Raw genomic sequence first — 21,024 nt, forward strand, 5'->3', positions numbered from 1 at the left:
AAGTGAACAAATATTCAGCTAAATGTAAATGTAAAAGTACTCATTCCGCTGAGAAATGGTCACTGTAGGTGGTATATTATTATATGATTGTTACTTAAGTAGCATTTTACTGTTGTAGCTGAGGGCATTTAAGGGCCGCAAGATAAAACTGAGGGGTCGTGTGATGATTTACAGAGTAGAAAACAACAAAAACAAAGTGCTGCAATACAAATCTGTATGATATTTATTTTGGGGACTTTTTTGTATCTTTTGTTTGCTAGTTTTACTTTTTTAAGCCTAAGTGAAATCTGAGAAGTTTAGAGAGGAAATCACTCTTTGATGGAACTAGACATCTGAGGTATCTGTGACTGTGGGCCCATCTAAACACTGCTCTTTTAAAAAAGGGTCACAGGCCAAAAAGGCTGGGAACCAGTGGTTTAATCCTTAGCTAGGCATTGTATTTTATAAGATCATCATATGTTTTTTAATTTAAAATCTTAGTCAAAATCTTGCAAAATGTAGTGGAAAAAAAAACTATACGTATCTACAGTACTTTCGTAAATGTAGTTAATTACATTTCATCTCTGTCAATCTCTTTTAAAACTTCCGGGCAGCAACAACCTGTTCGGATCATTTACTGAATGTGAAGATTTATATACAGTCAATGGTTCAGACATATTTAAAAAGCAGTGCAAGTGCACCACCTGTTGGCTAAAAGACGAACACCTTTTCGGCTGCCGTGTTGGTCAATAATAATAATAATAATAATAATAATTAAATGATTTTTCCATTTCTACAAAAGAAAACGTATGGCATGAAAATGAGCACAGCTTCATGTCACTGACAAGAAAAGCAAATGATGATAAAATTAATAATGTATAATTAAAATTGTACTCTGCGCCGGATGTTGGACGATGCCATTTGCAAATCGCGTATTATAGTATGAAAACAAATAGTTAAACATATCATCCCAGTCGATAATTGATTCATTAATAAACTTAGTGTTCGGTGCATTTTAAAATATGTTTAATTACACTGTGTGGGAATTAGAGTTTTAAAACACTACAATATATTCAATAGCAGTCCCCTTTGTTTTCATCGCCATGGTACAGTCAGCGGGCAATATGGCGCTGGGCAGATTTAGTAAATGTTGTCGGTCGTTACTACATGAGCCCTCTAAAGGAGGATTTTGTCGTGTTTTGCAGCCAGGCTGGACTGAACGTTGTGCAGGAGGTAAGACAAACTAAAGTCGTTAAAAGTCATGTGTGAAACGCGAGTGTTTATTAAAACTGGCTGGTTTACAGACTGCTAACAGTTGGGCTACATTAGCACATTTAAGTTAACAGTCCATGTCAGTGTGTTGAGCTTTGCATTAAAATCCACTTAACTTGGTGGTGAAATGTAACTAAGTACATTTACTCAAGTACTGTACTTAAGGACAATTTTGAGGTACTTGTACTTTACTTGGGTAGTTCAATTTTATGCTATTTTATACTTCTACTCCACTACATTTATCTGGCAGCTTTAGTTGCTTTCCAGATTAGGATTTTACGACAAGTAAACAACCTGATAAGCTATAACACATAGTTACATGGGTTGAAGTTCTCAGGCACCATGCCTCATTTCTGGCATAGAGCAGTTGTAAATTCATATGATATTCAATTCAATACATTGTACATATTTCCTCCTTTACAGGCTCACAAACCCTTTCTTGCTTTAATTTCTGTAGTTACTTATTGGGGCATTTTGTCATGTTTCAGTTTCCCCTCTAAAGTTTTCACATAGTTTCATTTCAGTAGCCATTTGATGCTTAAAAAAAGGATAAACTCTCCAATATTGCATAAAAAGATTGGAAATGAGTCAGAAAAGAATACAAATTGTGTATCAGATTTTTTTTCTTCTTTCCTCTCCCATTAATCATCTCATGACCCCTCAGATTTATCTGGTGACTCTTTGGAGGGGCCCAACGCCTAGGTTGGGAACCACTGGACTAAACTAGCTAACTGTATATAAAATAGTTCAAAGTAGCTCCACCTTCAGCAGCTACAACAACAGTAACATGCTGCTTACACACTGATGCTTCAAGTATTTATACTGTAATTCAGTTTAATAATGTAATATTCTTTAATCATAATATTTACTTATCACATTTATTATATGTCAGTCACACCGGCTGATTTTGTGGAATATGGGTACTTTTACTTTTAATACTTTTAATACTTCTGTACTTTTACTTACGTAGGATTTAACAGGCAGGACTTTTACTTGCACTTTTATATAGTGGTATTCTTATTCAAGTAAAGGATCTGAATACTTGTTCCACCATTAGATTTTTTTCTTTGGTAATGGTTTACCCAGTGGTCATTACTCACTATACCACCCTGACTTTTTACCACACAACACACCAACACACCTGAATTTTTGTTTTCTCTGCAGCAAAAAGGCATCTGTTGTCAGAAGATGTTATCAAACTACAAGACTTTCAGCAGAGGAAGCTTGCAGTGGCGCACCTTGTCACTGGATCGAAAGGTAAAGTTTTTTTTTTTTGTCACTGGCACTAAGTTGCAGTTTTATGTCATGCAATTTCGATACATGGAGGATTTTCACCTTGTTTTACAGGGAATTATATTGAGCTGTTCAATCAGAAGCTACAGAGGAACGAGCTGATACTGCGAGACGAGCTGAAGCTTCTCCTTCATTTGTGCCAGTCTGCAGATGACATGATGATAGCCAGAGATGCCATGTATAGGTACAGTACACCTAAAAATATTTTCTCTGCTCCTCCTCCGCAAGACATTTAGCCTCATGAAAAAGTGGGAAATAAATGAGATTCTACTTACTTCACAGAGCCACAAAATGTCACCATGTGATAAAGATCTGAGTTTCATATTTATGATTCTTTGATTTGCACTCGAAAGGTATCATGCAGAGAACCAGAATTTGGCATTTGGAGAGTTCAAGTTTGGTCCGGTCTTCATGAGACTCTGTTATGAGCTGGGTCTGGAGGAGATGGCTGCTGCTACGCTTACTGATAAGGTAAAACATTACATTAAAGGACAAATTCATAGTTTTTTTTAAGTTTGTCTAAAACAACAATCAGGAGCCCAAATGAACACTGACACATGTTTTTCTTGCTGTAATTATTCCTCTTGTTCAAGTTGACCGGTAAGAGATCCCTTCATAATGCATCTTAGGGCTGCAACCAATGCTCATTAATTGATTAGTTGATTGGTCCATAAAATGGTGAAAAATGTTGATCACTGTTTCCCAAAGCCCATCAAATGTCTTGTTTTGTCCACAACCCAAAGATATTTAGTTTACTATCGTAGAAAACTAAAGAAACCAGAAAATAGTCACATTTGAGAAGCTGGAATCAGATAAAAAAAATTCTTAAAAAATATTCAAAATGATTAATCAATCATCAAAATAGTTGGCAACTAATCGACTAATTGTTGCAGCTTTAATGCACTTTCAATGTAAGTGATGGGGGGTTTATTTGAAGCTATTATAGCATCTAAATTAGTCCAATCAAGTCAATATCTTTCAAAGTTGCTGTCTTCTTAGTGCCAAATTCCTGCTTTTTGTTACTATACTTCCACTGACCGCAGTTCAACAGGAAAACACTGTCCATGAAGACACAAAGGATTTTTTTTTACTAAAAAGACTGTGACTGTGGAAGATATTCACTTTATTGGACTAACTCAGACGGCTGAAGCGTTATATAAGCTACAAATAAACTTTTAAATACATTTTTGCACAAAACAAGGACTGTGGATTTTGTCCCTCATTACTTACATTGTAAGTGTACTAGGAAAGGATCTTTTTATGATCAGTATGAACATGATTATAGCAAGCAAAGCCTGTTTTAATGTCCATTTAGGCAACTTATTATGAAACATTGTGAACCTATCCTTTAACCTCTACTCTGACTATTGGCAAAGTGACAAAAAATGAAAAACAAGATAAGACTCATATTTTTTTGGAGTAAAAACGTTTCTGCTCATTTCTCTGAACAGACTATGAGAGGATTTTTCAACGACGCCACCTCCTTCAACATCGCCATAGACATGTTATTCACCAAAGGCTCTCATGAAAGTAAGTGACAGATTAACCTTCTAGTGTTGTGTTTTATCTGACGTTATGGTCACATGTGTGTTTTTAATATACTAAACTTTGCAACTATTGCAGTTGCTCTGGAGGTGCTGAGAACCATGAGGAAACAAGGTGTACCGTTCAATAAGGACACATTGATCCTGGCAGCTGGCACCTGCTATAAACTGGTAACTGTCAAGTCAATGGATTATCTACCTAGATTTTTAATGACATTTCGTATTACAGCATTGAGTTCATGTTTGTAACTGTTTGCTGTGAAATGACGTTGATGTTTTATGTTGGACAGAACACACCTGAGTCCTACAGGATCTGCACTGCTCTCTTAGAGGAGGGTCAGACCAAAGGGCACTTTATCCCCAGACATGCTTACTGCTTTGCTGTGGCGTTAGCACTTCGACAGGTTAGTTATATCTTCTATACTCATCACTCATGCAGAAAGATGTGAAGAATATTAAAATAGTACCAGTAATCTGTTTTATTTATCTTTCTTTGTTTGTTTCAGAATGACATTGAAAACGCGCGGTCGTTGTATTCACAAATAATGAGCACAGACAGCAGATTATGCCAAAATTTGAAGGTAAGTTTGCATCATACAACTACAGTGTTAACATCGTATTTTATGTCATTGTTGTTCCATAATTTTTTAATTTTTTTTTTCTTGTGATTTAGGTCGTACTATTAGCAATGTCCGGAGCAGTGACAGGCGCCGTTTCCATCCTGTCTGAAGCTTTTTTGTCTAAAAGTCCTTCTTTTGTGAAGAAGCCTGAATTTTCTCAGGAGGTGGTGAGTGAAACATCTGACTGCTTGTTCATTGCCATTGTGTGATCTGAAACAAAGATGTGTCATCTTGGCCGCATATTAAACTATGTTGTCTCGCTTTTTTTGTTAGTTTAGGTTAGTGGACGTACAGATTATAGAATCTAAAAAATTACTCGCTACTCACGCTTGAAAAACAAACTGAGGGTTTGGCTAAAGATGGAGACTACTTGTTCTTGTTTCATGTATTTTTTCGTCTTTTTCTTTTTCTTCTCTGCACTATTCTTCACAAATTTGTAAACGTTTTCCTGCACCGTTTTCACAATTTTCTGACATTTTATAGACAAAGTCAAGAAAATAATTTAGTTGCAGACCTAATGGCACTAAACTAAAAGTAGCTGAAGCTGATGGGTATACCAGTAGTTTTGCAACTGTTTGGTCATAAACCAAAGTATTGAACAAATTAAAATTTAGACCAATGATGGCACCAGATGAAAAATTAAAAGATCACTGAAGTTATTACAATTGATCCTGAAGGAGCCATGAATGTGTGTGCCAAATTTCATGGAAATCCATCCAATAATTATTGAGACGTTTCCCTAAAACCGAAAAAGAGGAACCTCACGGTGAAACCTTTGGAAAAGTCAGGGATTCACTAAAGTCCGTAGGCTTCATCTTCTGTGGACCATGAATTTCTGCACACAATGTTCATGACAATCCATCCAAGAGTTGTTGAGATGTCTCAATCCGGACCACAGTGATGGACAGACACTGCTAGAGAGGCTAAAACTCTGCTGTGAACGAGTAGCTAGTTGACTCATTGACCTCTCATGACCTCTTCCACAGGTGGATCTGCTGCGTTTGCGAAGTGAGGATGGACCGCACATGACGAGAGTGGAGCAGATAGTGTCTCAGCTTGAGCGAGCCGGTCAGGTGATTCAGCAGACCCTCGATGACATGCTGTGCTACACACCAACAGGGAAAAGGAAACCAGCGCCAATAACGGAGGAGAGGAGGATCAGCCGAAGGACTCTGACACCACTACAGTCCACTCTGCTGTCAGAGTGAGGCACCCTGCCTTAACCCCGTCCCTCAAAACTAGTGTTATATGTGGCTGAAAAGTGTTAGTAAACCCTCGCTCTGGCTATAGTTGATTTTGTCCCAGTTATCTACCTCTCCTTTAAGACAGACACATTCATCCCTCTACAGACTGAACTTTAGTCTCATATTCTAGTTGTCCCTATCTTGTTGCAAACGGTCACAGTACATTTTTCTTTGGTACGTACCTACACTAAACAGAAAACTGCTGAAATGAAGTTTGAGGAAAGACCATCTTAATGGGTATAAATATTCCTGTAAGGATCACATGTGGATGACATGAATGAATTGGAAAAATGTGATGTGTACGTGAAAGTGTGAATGATTAAAGATGAATAAGATATTTTAAGAAAGATTCTTTGTCATGTTTTGATGTGCTGGGTTTCAGGTGAAATCCTGATATTCTGCTGTTTCATGCATTTTAAAGGAGCACTCCATTGATTTAGTATCACATTTCCATAAAGTAGGGGGACTTAGAAGAATCAATGCAGCAGAGATATCCCAATCGTACGTTTTGTCAAGCTCCAAAAATGCATGATGCAATGATTAACTGATAAGTCTCCACATGCACAGTTGGAATTGTTTTCCATTAAATCTGATGCGTAAATTTATAGTCTGCAAGCCGAGACAACTCCGATGACATCACTGTGGCATCATCAGGGTTATTTTCTCAGACTTGACAAAGACATGTAATGTGAACCGGTGTATTATCAACTTTTGTGTTTAAATTGACAACTGTGCACATCATCTATTAGACAGTCACAGAGCAAGGCATCCCTTTTCATATTGGCCATTAAAAGATCCCCTTCAAATGCGCTTGCAATCTAAGTGATGGGGGCCAAAATCCAAAGTTTATCTGACGTTTATATGAGGCTTCAGCAATCTGAGTTAGCCATATCAACTTTTTTTTCTTTGGACAGTGTTTCCCTGTTGAGCTACAGTGGAAGTATAGTAACAAAAGGAGTGACTTTGGCACTAAAAAGACTATTGTTGAAAGATATTGACTTGATTTGACTCATTTGGACGGCTGAAGCTTCATATTAGCTTCAGATAAACTTTAAAATACATTTTTGCACAGAATTAGGCACAGTGTAAGTGCATTATGAAGGGGTCCTATTATCCAGTATGAACAGCCTTTAATCTGTGCATTGTTTCAACCATAAATATGTAATAAAGCATTTATTACAAGCTCAAATCTGTTGATCGGACCCCTCCCAACATGTAAATAAACCATGTAAACAAACCATGACGCATATGAAATCCCTCCCATAATGCACTGCTCACATCGGCTGAGCAGCCAGGGAGGAGAACAACGGAGCGGCCAGCTGACCTGCTTGATTCCCAAACAACCAGATAGTAGCGTACGGCCATAAAATAGTCGTTAAGTAGATAAGGAGTATCGTTTTTGTTTATTTATAAGATTATTACAGAGTTGGGGACGTATGCAGCGGTGATATCCACTCCTAGCGGCGGCTGGAGGCAGCTAGCCGGTTAGCTGGTACTGACTGACGGGGGAGGCTGTGTGGAAAAACCGCTGGTAACATCAGCCAACGCGAAAACACTAAGAAAGGAAAAGATAAAAGACTTTTAAAAAAGTTGAAATTACATATAGTTTCATTAATAGGGACCGCCGTGCCGTACTAAGTTAAGCAGTTAAGTTTCTTGAGACAAGCTAACTTAGCTATTGTTAGGTAGCCTCATCTGTAAATAGTGGATTTGGGTAGCTTTAGCTAACTTTGCCAGAAAAACACAATGAGCTCTGAAGAGGCTGCAGCGTCCACTAAACCCGCTCCGGATGATGATGGCATGACATGGTGGTACCGATGGCTCTGCAAAATAGCGGGGGTTCTGGGAGGAATATGTAAGTGGTTATCAAAGTTCATTTTTGGTGTTTGTTTAATCAGTAGAGAAGCGATAAGATGCACAAATCCTGGCAAACATGTGAAGTGAATACAAGTGGTGTCAGCTGACTGTTTAATGCTATTTAGTTGTGTTATTTCTGTGGCAGCTGTGGCAGGCAGGAGTTTTTTCTTTTTGCAGTCTGGCAGACTCCTTGATACAATTCAATGTGTGGACTCTTTGTTAAAATGAGGATGACAGCAGAGAAATGACAGGAAAGGCATCAGATTACTATTTGGGAATATATGTTACTGATTGAGCATATACCTCTCTTTAGTTGCTCAGCCAGGTTGGACAAAAGCTTTGTCACTGCCCATTGTCCCTTCACTGCAGCAGCCACCGCCTGTTTGCCTGGCTTGCTTACCCCATAACATCTTATTATTCCTAAATTAACCATATGATACAAACCCATCAAGTCCACATAAGGTTCTTTGACTCATTCCCTAAGGAGTCAGCGTGGGACAGATTAATTTCTTTTTAATGCTGGCTTTGCAAATTTCCAGCAGCAGCATTGCAGCCCTCCTGCCTCTCTCTGTCTCTCTATCCTTCACAGTGACACTAGAGTCACAGTAGCTGTATCACATTAACCACCTGGGGCACTGCATATTCAATGGGCTCTGTATTATTAAGGAGGCTGGAAAGGAGCAGGATATGCTTGTATGGCATGAAACTTCACCCTAGACAGCAAGCATGTTTACCGTCTCGTCTCATACCAGAGATTCAGACTGAAACTGCTATTTTCTGTTTGCAGAGTACAAAAGATAATACTAGACACTGAAGTGTGATGAAGTTTGTGTACGGACAGCTGTCTCACACACACGGGCGGTTGTAATATATGTATTTTAGGGTTGTGATGAAATTTTGAGCTATTTGCCCCCCCTGAAAAGAAAGCAGAATTACTAATTATAAATAACAGGCATCAGTAAATTAAGACATGTTTGTGACTTATTATTGTGAATTGAATGTGAGAATTTAGATTCTACTTTTTCGACACCTCTTTCTTCTTCAGTCCTGAAAAAAATTGCACACTCGCACGTGTTAAAGTAGAGGTGAGACTTTTGCTACGAGTTTGTCACACCTGACATTTTGACTTGTTACAGAAGTAAAAGCACAGGTGTTAAATATTTAGCACCAATTTTCCGTTCTCTATGTGTTTGTGTAAGTGAGCGCATTATCAGGGAAATGTAACCGTTATTAATCTTATTGGATACACAAAAGTCAGTTGATAAAATTAGATCTTTTTCCTGTTATATAAATGTATTTCTTGGCTACAGATTCTGCATTTTAAAAAATATAATTTCAGTCATTTTCTCACACACACACACACACACACACACACACACACACACACACACACAGGACTAATGATAATCCACAACGGTTAAAAGCTGACATATCCTCATTTTTATTTTATTTTTAAAATAAGCCATAAAACCCGACACAGCAGATACATCTCACAGTTTATATGATTGATTGCTTTATGGGAACGTCAATGCAACTATTATTATTTTTTTAATATTAGGACGTATAGGACTGATAACATCGGTTGATTTACTGCGGTTGTGTTAATTTGCCTTTGCCGACATATTTCTAAAATGTGTGATGATGCTATATTGCACATTATTTCATAACCTCCTCCACAATTTACCCCACAATTTTTCACAGCTTTTGCACAACCAACGAACTCATCGTGCACTTGTGCATGTTAATATTCCTGTATACCTCATCTCATATAGCACTCAGAGCTGCAATGATTAGTTGATTAATTGATTAGTTAAGCAACAGAAAATTAATCTTCAACTATTTTGGAAATATGGAAAAATTGTCTTTTTTTAATCAAAAATACAAAATTTTTGCAAGTTCCAGTTTCTCAATTTTGAGAATTTCATGCTCTTCTTTATTATATCTGATAGTGAAGTGAATATTTTTGTATTTTTGGTCCTTGGTTGGACAAAACAAGACATTTGAAGATATCAGCTTAGGCTTTTGGCCATTTCTTAATATTTACTGACATCTTATAGACAAAACCATCGTTAATAGCAGTATACATATATTTCAGACAATGGATAATTAATGATTCCTTTTGGCCGTGTGTTTGCAGCAGTGCTTCCCGCAACATGTAGTTATTAAAGATCTACAATGAAATAAGTTATGAAACTTTCCACACAGTGAATCTCAGCCATGGCAAAAGCTAAAAAAAAAATCTTTTAATTAAAATACTCATAGTTATCATTTAAGGAATCTGTCTGAAATTATCTTGTACATGAAAAATATAGCCCGCTTTGATTTTGACACGGTGGTAATACGTGTTTCAAATTTGATATGGGGAAACTGATTTTCAAGCCAAGCATGTTTCATAATAGCTCTTACATCTAGATATGAAAGCATTTTAATCAGTGTTTTTTTTTTCCAGATATTCCTTTGCTTTTGATGTGTCCGATGTAAAAGTAATGTGTTGCTCATGACAGACATTTATCTGTGTGTGTTTTTTGTGCATTTGAGTCTATATACATGCTGCATATGTTCCACATTGCTGATTTTCTTGCGTTAAAGCGGTCCTGAACATGACTGCAAATGTTCATTTATGTGCTGACTTAACCCTAAGTGTAAGATCTAGTTTCCCCACTGAGATGTTCCATAAATAAGAGGCCAATCTCTAAATAATGCTCGTGTGATGAAATTATCTGTCATCGGTCTTATCTTAATAACAGCCTTGTCTTTAGATTGACTCTAACATTGTTTCTGTGATCTGAATCATGCAGCCTGTGCCATCGCAGGAGTGTGGAACTGTGTCACTGTGAACCCTTTAAACATTGCTGCTGGAGTATGGATGGTGTAAGTCTTAAACACTGTTTTGTTTACTTTAATCTAACATGCATTCACATTTCATGAGCCTAAATGTTTTCATATGTTGCTGCTGGTATAAATGCACTATAAAACCACTTGTCACTGTCAGGATACAGTCGCACAGTAAAAGTGTTGTCTTAAACAGTCTGATGATTGTTTAATCTAGTGAATAAGACAATACTTTAATTGTTCCATTATAGTTTGGTTAGGGTGTCAACCTATAATGTTTACTGACACAAATGTGTGCTGGATCTAATTAATGTTTCACTAAGCACCTACAACACCAACTGGAAGTCACATACAAACCTTCTTGAAGGGGACTTATCATGCTTTTTTTTTTTTAAATTGTGTCATTTATGTACTGTTATGATGTCAGATGTGTTTATTAAACATGACCAAAGTTCCAAAACGTGAGATAAACATATGTAAAAATGCTCCCTGCAAGTCAAAAGTCAGGGCTTCAGCCTGTTCTGAACGCATCATTTACAATGTCTTTTTTACTTTCCCAACGAGTTCATGTCAAATTGTTCATGCATGCCCACAAATAACCATCTGCTCTGTCATCTTTGTTGCCAAGGTTGTTCCACCGGTTGTTCAAATATTTCAGATCAGATTCGGGCTCAAACATGTACGGATGTATATACTTACGGATGCAAGTTTCTGTTTTGAGTAAAGAACAAGAAAAAGGAGTGAAATCCAACGACTATAGTTTGTTTACATAGTCTCTAAGTCTGCTAAGGGGCAGCTTCCAGAAGGTGGCAAGTCAGAACAGAGTGGGCTCATTGGAAGGGGCGCCTTAAAGAGACAGCCTAAAACAGTCTGTTTCAGACAGAGGCTGAACTGAGCGGATGCATAAAGGGCCACTATAAGATAAATAAGGAGTTTTTTGAACTGTAAATCATGCAGTGATACTCAACTAGAGACCCAGAATATAAATATAGACCTGGAAATGTGCATGATACGTCCCCTTTAAACATCTGTGACTCATCAGAGCTTTACTGTTCAGATTTCCAGTTTTTATATCCCATGCATTATGCTTTCGTATTACCTGTTCATTTACATTCCTTTAGTTACAGTATATGTGTATCGATAGAGAGCAGTAATCATGTAGCAACACCTTGTGCTCAAATGACAGAGGTGTGTGTGGAGAAATTCTTGTCATTACTCTGAATTTGAAATACATCTTTAGTACATGCCTCAACAAAGATATCTATGCTTTATTGTTCTTGCCAACTAAATAAGAGCTTTACATTGTCAGATTAGCGACAATGCTAGCTTGAAATAAATATTGAATGGTAAAAATTACAAATCAAGACATTTTGCCATTTTTATTCTTTACACCAGAGTTTAAGGAGGCTTTACAGGTTTCTTAGAAATAAGATTTTGCTGAACAAACACACCTATTCATTAATTTTGAATCTTATATCCACTATTAGGAAGCTACTGTCCACGACTCTACAGATTAACAAAGGCTGAAGTCTTTATATAAAAAGCCAGAACAAGTTGTGTTGTGACTGTCAGTCAAACTAATATCATGTCAGTTTTATTTCACTATTTCACCAGTTCACTTAAAAACTTTTCTGCTGTTTTTACAGCTGTAAATATTTTATCACAAGTGTTCCAGCCCAATTTGAATACCTTGAACGATGACAGTGGTGACAGCAGTAAAGGTTCTTTTCTTAACAGGCTGCTGTTTTGAAATTCCTCCAACCCTCCTCTTCGTGATTTGAGCCAGAGTTGTATTTGAGATTAAAGTGCACGGGCTTGATTGACTGCTGCGTTTGTGTCCTTTCTCCTCCCGTCTCAAGGTTGAACGCCTTTGTGCTGTTCCTATGTGAGGTCCCATTCTGTTGCCAGTTCATAGAGTTTGCTAATGCAGTGGCCGCCCGCGCAGACAAACTCAAACCCTGGCAGAAAGCCTTCTTCTACTGCGGGTGAGAACAATACACGGTTTATGTCACTGGGGAGTGTGTTTCACTGTGTGAAAAATTCAATTTTTGCAATGAGAATTTCAAATGGTTAGTTACTTTCGGGAATGTGGTTGTTTTATCTACAGCATGTACGTACTGTAATATGATTTACTGTCTCTTTGGTAATTTTCAGGATGGCTCTCTTTCCCATTTTCTTGAGTTTTTCCTTTACAACCTTGTTTGGAAACGCCATCGCCTTCGCTACAGGAGTTCTGTACGGCCTTGCGTCTTTAGGCAAAAAGTAAGACATCTATCAGTGGTTAATAACTTATTTTCACTATCTATTTGAATAAAAGCTGTTCTATACAGACATTTTGTAATTACTTTTATCTCCTAATGTCTCACCCATAAAAAACACTCCCAGGCTCTCATATTAAATTCAATATGTCACATTATAATCAGTTAATAAGATTTTTTATTTTATGCTTGAAAGTCTTAACAATCTTAATGAGCCTCTTTATTCATGCAAATTAACTTTTGACAAGGTGAGTGGTGTAATAACCTTGCAATTAACATCTGTCATTCCTGCTTTTCCTTTTTGTTTTTTACCCCCCCCCCCCCCCCTTTGCCATAACTTTTTATTACCATCCTTGTCTTTGCGTTCTTTCTTCCTTCCTCTTTTTCCTTTTCTCTCAGGGGAGACGCAGTGACTTATGCCAGACTGCAGCATCAGAAACAAGGGGATGAAGAGAGGATGACAGGAACAACAAACGGCGCTCCAGAGTGAGGCATCCGCCTTCCCGCCCTCCTCTTCCTCTCTTTTCTTACTGAGGATTTTTTTTCTCCCTGTCCTCCATCCATCCTACCTCTTCCTCCATTGCTCCTTCCCTCTATTCCATTTCTGTCACCAAATAACAACGGTACTGAGTTTATTTATTTGGTTAAACTGTTGCATTCTTGTTCTCCTGACCTAATAGTATCCAAACAGACTGACGTTGGATTCAGTCCATTATTTGGTACCTGGCGTGTAAATGGGATTTGTCATTGTGATTTGATGGTTTGTTTTTATGTTTTTAATTATTCCTATGGGTTGTATTTATTATTTGTTTCCCTTTGTTGTATTGCTGCTGTCAGTTATTAAACCCCTTTTTTTTGGTGGGAAAAATTTTGTGAGTTACATCTTTGTAGCCCGAGCCTTTCAGGAAATCTGAATAGAAATAATGTGATTGTAAAATGTACATATTTGACTTCAGGTCATTCACTATGACTTTCAGGCTGTGATTCAGAGTTGTCTGACTGAGGGAGTGCAGGGAGTAAAGAAAGGTCAAATGATGAGGAACTTTCCCATTAAAGCCCTGTTTCAACCAAAAGTTCCAGGTAATTTGGAACCAGAGGAACTAAACTTGAAACTAAAAGTCCCTGTTGTGCATTCCTGTTTGCTTTTCCACTGCATCTAAGAAACCAGGTAGATCATGCAGGTTAGACCCAGAAGGAATTAAAAAATGAGGGCGGCGCTTGAAACGTAGCATTCACACATCAGGAAAAAACAATACAGACTTGTCTTGTTGTTCTTTGTATTTACTATGACATGAGTTGGATGTAATGAATGAATGAAAAGGAGAAATGCAGAGAGCGTCTGCCTCCACAGTAAATCATCTGTTGTTGTTATTTATTTCTGCTTTATAACATAACCACCATGAAACAATCAGAAAATATTCTATTATTTCTCTCATTCACTGGCTTTGTTTTGCCTACTGCCACTCCCTCTCTTCATTCAGTCTCAAGCTCGCATGACCACTGCTGCTCTCTCTCTCTCTCTCTCTCTCTCTCTCTCTCTCTCTCTCTCTCTCTCTCTCTCTCTCTCTCTCTCTCTCTCTCTCTCTCTCACTCGTACTGTCAGCTCGCTCACGCTATCTCTCTTATATATCTCACTTTTTACATTATTAAACAAAGAGAAATGTCCTCCCGTTGTCCTAAACTGGTCCTAAATCGATACTGGAGTACTTCATTGTTTTATGAATGAAGCGGTATACAAGTTGAAGCAACCACGCTGTGTGTGTTTGACCAATCAGCGACAGTCATCCCTGCAAACCCCGCCCCCATAGTTCCTGTACTTTTGGAAAGTATTACTAAGTACTAAAATGATCTTCTTGAAATTTAGACCCTGGTCCCTCCAGTGGAAACACAGGTAGCAGAACTGAGTTCCTCAAAAGGTTCCCCCCAAAAAGTCCCTGCTCAGGGGGTAGTAGTTTCCAAAAGTACAGGAACTGTGGGGGCGGTGTTTGCAGGGATGATCATCACTAATTGGTCAAACACAGACAACCGCAGCTGCTTCAATTTGTGTATCACTTCATTCATAAAATAAGTAAGTACTCTGGTATCCATATTAGGACGAGAGATAGACATTTCTCATTGTTTGTGTTAAAAGTAAAGTGAAGCTTTGCAAGAAAGAGTGTGAGCGAGACTCAAGCTGTGTGTGTCATCCTGTGTCTGGCATCACCTCTCAAATATTGATGTCACTGTTTCACAGCTCTAACCTCATTATCATCAAGTTTTTAGCAGTGAGGCGTTTAATTTGAACAACTTGCCTCACAGGAGAGAGTGGTCCATTTTTGCATTAAATGTCAACTAAGGCAACAGGGAAGACTTGCGCTTTCCAATTATAATTGAGGATCTTTTTAAAACCTTTCAGTACAAGTCAGCAATGTGGAACATATGCAGCATGTATGTAGACTCAAACGCACAAGTCAGTGCAGACTAAGCATGAGACCTGTATGTATTTCCTTGGTTTGTTTTGATCTCGGTTGATCAGTTTTAGTTGAGGTGAAGAGTACTTTATCACCAGTGTTTTGGGGGGGAAAAAGCTGTCTAACTTTTTAAACCATTACAACAGATCTGTAAATAACATCCAGTAAAGTGTTACCATAAGTGTTTTTTTCCCCTGTTTTTTTTTTTTTTTTTTTATGAACTGCTAGTCTATTTCTGTTGATAAGGATCTCATCTGAGATCATAGTTTTTCTTAGGAATTAGTTTAATTTATTGAATAGCAGCTGTTAGATTTATGACCTTTGATAGCTCAAGCTTTTTAGTAGAAAAGGGTGTGTTTAATCAAGAAATCTGATAAAGAATTTCTTTCGTATTTTCATTATTACAGTCATACACACACTCACAGTTGCATTTAGACTTGGGACAGTTGTCAGTTTCTTTCATCCGAAAACAAGTATTGAGAGTCCCAAAAGATCATCGGTTGCTTTTCCTGAATGACTCTGAAAAGCCACAGCTCATTTGCCTGAGACGCACATATTACAAATGACAAGTCTGAGGTACGAATACCAAGCCAGTAATTTCAGCATTACGCCTACTGTGCACAGACACCTCTGAACTGCAGCCTGAATGCATTTTCAAACGTACCCGGGCATTAGGGACATTTTTAGAATCGGGGGAATGTATGTGGTAAACCCAAAGATAAAGACAGTCTCTTTTTTTTTTCTTGTGTTTGTTTTATGCTTTCATGTATTTCTTTTCAGTTTGTTTAAGCTTTTGCTGATGCTCACTTGAGGCATTCCTGCACTCGACCTTTAGTAGCATTTAAAAGCTTTCAGTGAATGGGTGAGAGGAGCTCAGCTTGTTTATGTTTTGTTCCTCATGATCAAGCAGCCGGTAGCCAAGTTGTGACTGCAGACTTTGCGGCACATTATGTAACGAAAAAAAACTGGAATGTGTGCGCTTATTTGATCTCATTTTTAAAACATGTCTTACCTTTTTAATTATGTTCCAATCTGTTACTGAATATATCTGCCGATTGTTCTGTGTTCATTAGGAGTCTAATTAGTGCACTCTACTCCACCAGGACACATTAAAATTTAATGAGGGACAGTGTCTTGATTCAGGGACTAATTGGTCTGTATCCCACACAATCATCAGAGCCATGGTTTGCCTTTGTCACTGAAATGAGATATGCAGTGGTCAGCAATGTACGATTTGTGTTTTATATTGTTTTGTTGCCTTGCCTCTATTGTCATGGTTAACAAGGATGCTTTTGGGAATAATTGTTCACACGTACCTCTTACAGCTGTTTAAGTCTATTATTGGCTGGTCAGTGACTGCGGTGATTATTCACACATCACCTCCTCCGGCTCTCAGGTTATGATATTCAACAATACACAGCATACAGACACAGTAGTTAATGCATAGATCGTAGATACAGTTTAGCATAAGCATGACTATGAAGTTACTATATCATTCAAGCCAATGGAAAAGACAAAAACATGCACAACCAGCATTCACAAGTGGTGCAACACTACAAACACACCAGGGATATGCTACAGCCTGACACTACACCGTCTCACACTACAGCTTTAATAAGGCTACGTAGTTACTTTCCACAGCCGTCCATCCACCAATCCATCGTTATTTTATTGCAGTGATGTTCATCCAAAACTGACTGTATCTTCTGCTGTAAGGGATATGTGTTTAATATGTGTTGTGATGTGAATCCTGATCCTGTCATCAATTAGTGAATTAAACACACTTGCTACTACTACCCTGGTGTTGGTTTCTGGTGTTTTTTGTTGGGTTAAAGCTCTAATTAGACAGCTTCAGTTACATTTTAGAAATGAGTGTTATTGGCTGTGATCTTTTCTCACAAATTCTAAAAGCATAATAAGAGTTCAGTTAACTTACAGATGGTCCAGTTTTTCATATTTATGGAAATGTAGCAAAGTAGTCTATGTGCACTAGTTAAAGATCCCCCCTAGACATGTTTAAAGATAATTATAAGAATCTGCTTGGAATAATAATTTGTGTCTGATGTAGCTTTACCACAAAATGTTCAATTATCTTGTTAAATTTATGAATATGCAAATATTGTTCATTTCAGAAGTTGAAAGTCCACTTTCAGTGATTGTGCACTGGAGACTTTAAGTTTCCACATCACACTGGTGTAAGTAGCATACTGGACCACAGTTGGACCCAAAAGTTGTGATGTTACAAATCCTGCTCACAGGTAAGATGCCTTAAATTTAGATTTTTGGTGAGCACAGAGAAACTTTCCACCTTTTAACAGATAGATGTGAAAACAGCGTTGTAGTGTCAAACTCTGCACAGTGGAGGGGGACTTGAAATAAGGATAGCAAGAAGTAAACAGAACGTCCTTTCAAGAATGAAGGTACATCATTAGTCCCTCTGATAAATTGATCTGACTATAGGCTGGCATTTCCAACAGCTCACAGTGGAATTATGTTAATCACATCTAGGGATTAGCTTCTATAAGAAGCAAACATCTAATTCCAGTGCACAGTATGATATCCCTTGCTTTTACCTCCAGACTTTGTGTTGTTAAGTGGTTAAAATAATTACATCTCCTGCTTCACCCTCATAGTATGCAAATATGCCTCATTTCAAAAGTTTTAACTGATGAACACAAGATGTCTTCTACTTTGTTATTGAGTCAAGTCTATACGAGTATGTGTGCTGGTGGTTTCATGTTTCCACATCACGCTTGTGTAAGTTGCTGGATCATGATTGGCTTCCAAATTCGTTGTGATCACAAATCATACTCGTAATTACATGTCTTAAAATGCATCGAGCACAGTTAAACTTTCCCCTTTCAGCTGATGAATGTGAAAACGGCTTCAGTGTCAAACTGCACATACGTCATTCTGCACAGTGATAGATCAAAACATCCAAGTGAAGTTTTCTTTTTTTTTTAACCAGTGCACCTGTGATATGTGCACAAATTTGTTTACTCTCTTATGTTCCTTTGAAAACTTGCACATTAAAGTGTTGACTAATGTGACCCTCTTGTAACTGTGATTAAGCTACATCAGAGGTAGTCCATTTCAATGGGACGCCTACATTATTTTGTTTCCCCCTTTTGTGACATGAAACAGTGTTTGTGACATACATGGCCCCAGAAACTTAACCAGACATGTGATTCCTGGAACTGGATTGCTTTTGGAGCAAATAAAACATTTATTTGCATTTATTCTGAGGACATCTAGTACATTTTTGTGCTGAGACAACAAAACAAAATAGACAGAATTAAAGTCATTCCTTTACTGCTGTCATAAACGTAATAACTGAACCTGACACCTGTGTTTGATGATGAAGTTTGTGAACTAGACTATTTGATGTACTCCTGTAGGTCACTGTAGGTCAGCCACTAATACAATAAAACAAATGTATTATAGAACCAATTATTTGAAAGAAATCACCCAACATACGGAAGAGAAACACCCGACTCGTGCAAAAAGTAAGTGTAAGACTTCATAAGTCTGAGTACTTGCACAATCTTCTTAAAGATTTATACTTCTGAGTGTCAAGGATCTTTTTTTTTTTCTTTTATTAATGATCAAAGGACAATATCTGACAGAGGATTTCAGGATGTCAGTCTCATCACAGAAATCCGGGCTTCCTTAGGGTTTCCATATTTTGTTTGCATGCTGGATTGTATCATTTTGATTTGTGATTGATTGTAGAGTACTTAGATCTGTTTGAAGTTTTTTTTTTTCTCACATTTTTCCCTGCGACATAAAAGAGAAACAGAGGAAATAATCCTCTATCTCTTACAGTTTTTGAAACAGCCAGTCATACTCAATCATGCACAAATATTACTTTATATAATGCTCCTTTGGATACACTGTACGTACTTGAGCAATGTTATCTATTGTAAACCTGACATGTCAACTTGTTCTCACGTCTATTCTTCAGATTCTGCAGACACTTCTGTCACTTCTCTGTCAGCTTCAGATATTTATCATAAAATCATTTTCCAAACTGACTGACGTGCAGCGATGCCATCCTCTTCACTTCAACCCATTCCCACGACCTCACTCTCAATGTCACTTATTTTTCTTTGACTGCCCAACTGATGGCTGTCTTTCCACTGTCTAGTCTTAATTTTGAAGATTCAAGCTGCCCTGGACTAGCCAGATGTTTTCTTTAAAACAACTCTTTGACCCATCACAGGCTGGCTCTTTTCTAGCAGCTGTAATAATCAGATGGTGAGACTGTAAACCATCTGACTTCACTGTAGTAGAGATAAAGGTGGTTTAACACTGATACAACCAGATGGGAATCTCTTGCTAGGAATTGTTAATAGATAATGAGCTGGTTTCTTATCATTAGACATGACTTCCACAGACAGAGAACTGTCTGGCATCATTAATCACAGTTCGCAGGGAGTAAAACTGCCTAGTTTATCTGTGTTTTCATGTGCACAAAGTACATACCAAACTATCGTTCTGACACAACTTTAATATTTTCAAATTGTGTATCCACAATACAACATTCATGGCGATGTTGCCTTCATCAGGGAGGTTGCTTCCAGTTTCCTAATATCTCTTGGTCAGTCGTGCAATTTATAGATCGTCATAGATATTAAGGGTACAGATATTTACAAGAGAAGTATAAATGACAAAAATACAAAATATACAATGTTACAGTCAACTTTTCTAAACCTTCTTTTACCAAACACAATCTTGACAATAATCTTGAATCTCTAGTACTTCAGTCTTTTCATCTTTTAGCTTAATATTTATGGATAATCCAAACTAATACTTAAATCAATCTGTGGTTGACTTTAACATGTCCACTACTTGAAAGATAGTTCACAGTTACTCAAGTCTGTCTTAAAACAAAAGTCAGGTGCCCAAATGAACACTGACACGTGTTTTTCTTGCTGTAATCATTCCTCCTGTTCATACTGACCAGTAGAAGATCCCTTCATAATGCACTTTCAATGTAAGTGATGGGGCCAAAATCCACAGTGTAAAAATGTGCAAAAATATGAGATATCCACTTTATTTAACCAACTCAGACAGCTGAAGCTTAATATTATCTACAGATAAACTTTTAAATACAATTTTTCTCAAAATGAGGATTGTAGATTTTGTCCTCCGTCACTGTACATTTGAAGGGGATCTTTTAATAGTCAGTATGAACAGGAGGAATTATCAGCGAGCAAAACCTGTTTAAATGTTCATATGGCCGTCTGACTGTTGTTTTAAGACAGACTTGAAAAACTGCCTTGAGCTAACTTCCTATTCCACACAAAAATCTTAATCCAGTGGGCTGGACTGCAAATATAACTGCAAGTCTAGTTCCTGATTTAAATCTCTTGGGCTTTAAGTGCCCAAATTAGAAAACGCCTCCCTCATCAGGACCAACGTCTCTACATCCCTCCTGTTTGACTTAAAGATTCCTTCACAAGTCCTGTGTGTTTAAGGGAAGAAATTGGATGATTCATTTCCATGAAATGTGCTGCAACTGGATGGTTTTTTTTTTTTCTTCTTACACCATATAGTCATTTTATGTGCTGCTTCTACATCTACATGTTAACCAATAAATCACACGTTTTGTGTTGCAAAAAAATCAAATCAGATTGTTTCCATCACAGCAAGTGGTGTTAAACTATTAAACT

General features: G+C 37.6%; 2 protein-coding genes across 2 annotated transcripts; both read left to right on the forward strand.

Annotated features, from left to right (window-relative positions):
• Nucleotides 1-1,067: 1,067 nt before the first annotated feature.
• Nucleotides 1,068-6,301, forward strand: ptcd2 (pentatricopeptide repeat domain 2). Its single transcript, XM_044334502.1, has 10 exons — nucleotides 1,068-1,212; nucleotides 2,416-2,508; nucleotides 2,599-2,728; nucleotides 2,898-3,015; nucleotides 3,996-4,074; nucleotides 4,168-4,259; nucleotides 4,379-4,492; nucleotides 4,595-4,669; nucleotides 4,762-4,875; nucleotides 5,695-6,301. Exons 1-10 carry the CDS (start codon nucleotides 1,083-1,085, stop codon nucleotides 5,914-5,916), a joined length of 1,167 nt encoding a protein of 388 aa, XP_044190437.1. The 5' UTR covers nucleotides 1,068-1,082; the 3' UTR covers nucleotides 5,917-6,301.
• A 917-nt stretch (nucleotides 6,302-7,218) lies between these two features.
• On the forward strand, nucleotides 7,219-14,134 carry cacfd1 (calcium channel flower domain containing 1). Its single transcript, XM_044333873.1, has 5 exons — nucleotides 7,219-7,807; nucleotides 10,608-10,680; nucleotides 12,501-12,626; nucleotides 12,796-12,903; nucleotides 13,299-14,134. Exons 1-5 carry the CDS (start codon nucleotides 7,699-7,701, stop codon nucleotides 13,387-13,389), a joined length of 507 nt encoding a protein of 168 aa, XP_044189808.1. The 5' UTR covers nucleotides 7,219-7,698; the 3' UTR covers nucleotides 13,390-14,134.
• Nucleotides 14,135-21,024: the final 6,890 nt, after the last annotated feature.

The sequence above is a fragment of the Thunnus albacares genome, chromosome 18, assembly GCF_914725855.1.
Source record: "Thunnus albacares chromosome 18, fThuAlb1.1, whole genome shotgun sequence".
NCBI lineage: Eukaryota > Metazoa > Chordata > Actinopteri > Scombriformes > Scombridae > Thunnus > Thunnus albacares.

What these genes read in the sequence shown, in the direction of transcription:
- cacfd1 (XM_044333873.1), top strand. Translation starts at nt 7,699, where the DNA reads ATGAGCTCTGAAGAGGCTGCAGCGTCCACTAAACCCGCTCCGGATGAT. An exon ending in GGGGGTTCTGGGAGGAATAT is followed by an intron (nt 7,808 to 10,607) that starts GTAAGTGGTTAT and finishes TGAATCATGCAG; the next exon opens with CCTGTGCCATCGCAGGAGTG. An exon ending in GCTGCTGGAGTATGGATGGT is followed by an intron (nt 10,681 to 12,500) that starts GTAAGTCTTAAA and finishes TCCCGTCTCAAG; the next exon opens with GTTGAACGCCTTTGTGCTGT.
- ptcd2 (XM_044334502.1), top strand. Translation starts at nt 1,083, where the DNA reads ATGGTACAGTCAGCGGGCAATATGGCGCTGGGCAGATTTAGTAAATGT. An exon ending in CTGCTACGCTTACTGATAAG is followed by an intron (nt 3,016 to 3,995) that starts GTAAAACATTAC and finishes TTCTCTGAACAG; the next exon opens with ACTATGAGAGGATTTTTCAA. An exon ending in CACCAAAGGCTCTCATGAAA is followed by an intron (nt 4,075 to 4,167) that starts GTAAGTGACAGA and finishes CAACTATTGCAG; the next exon opens with TTGCTCTGGAGGTGCTGAGA.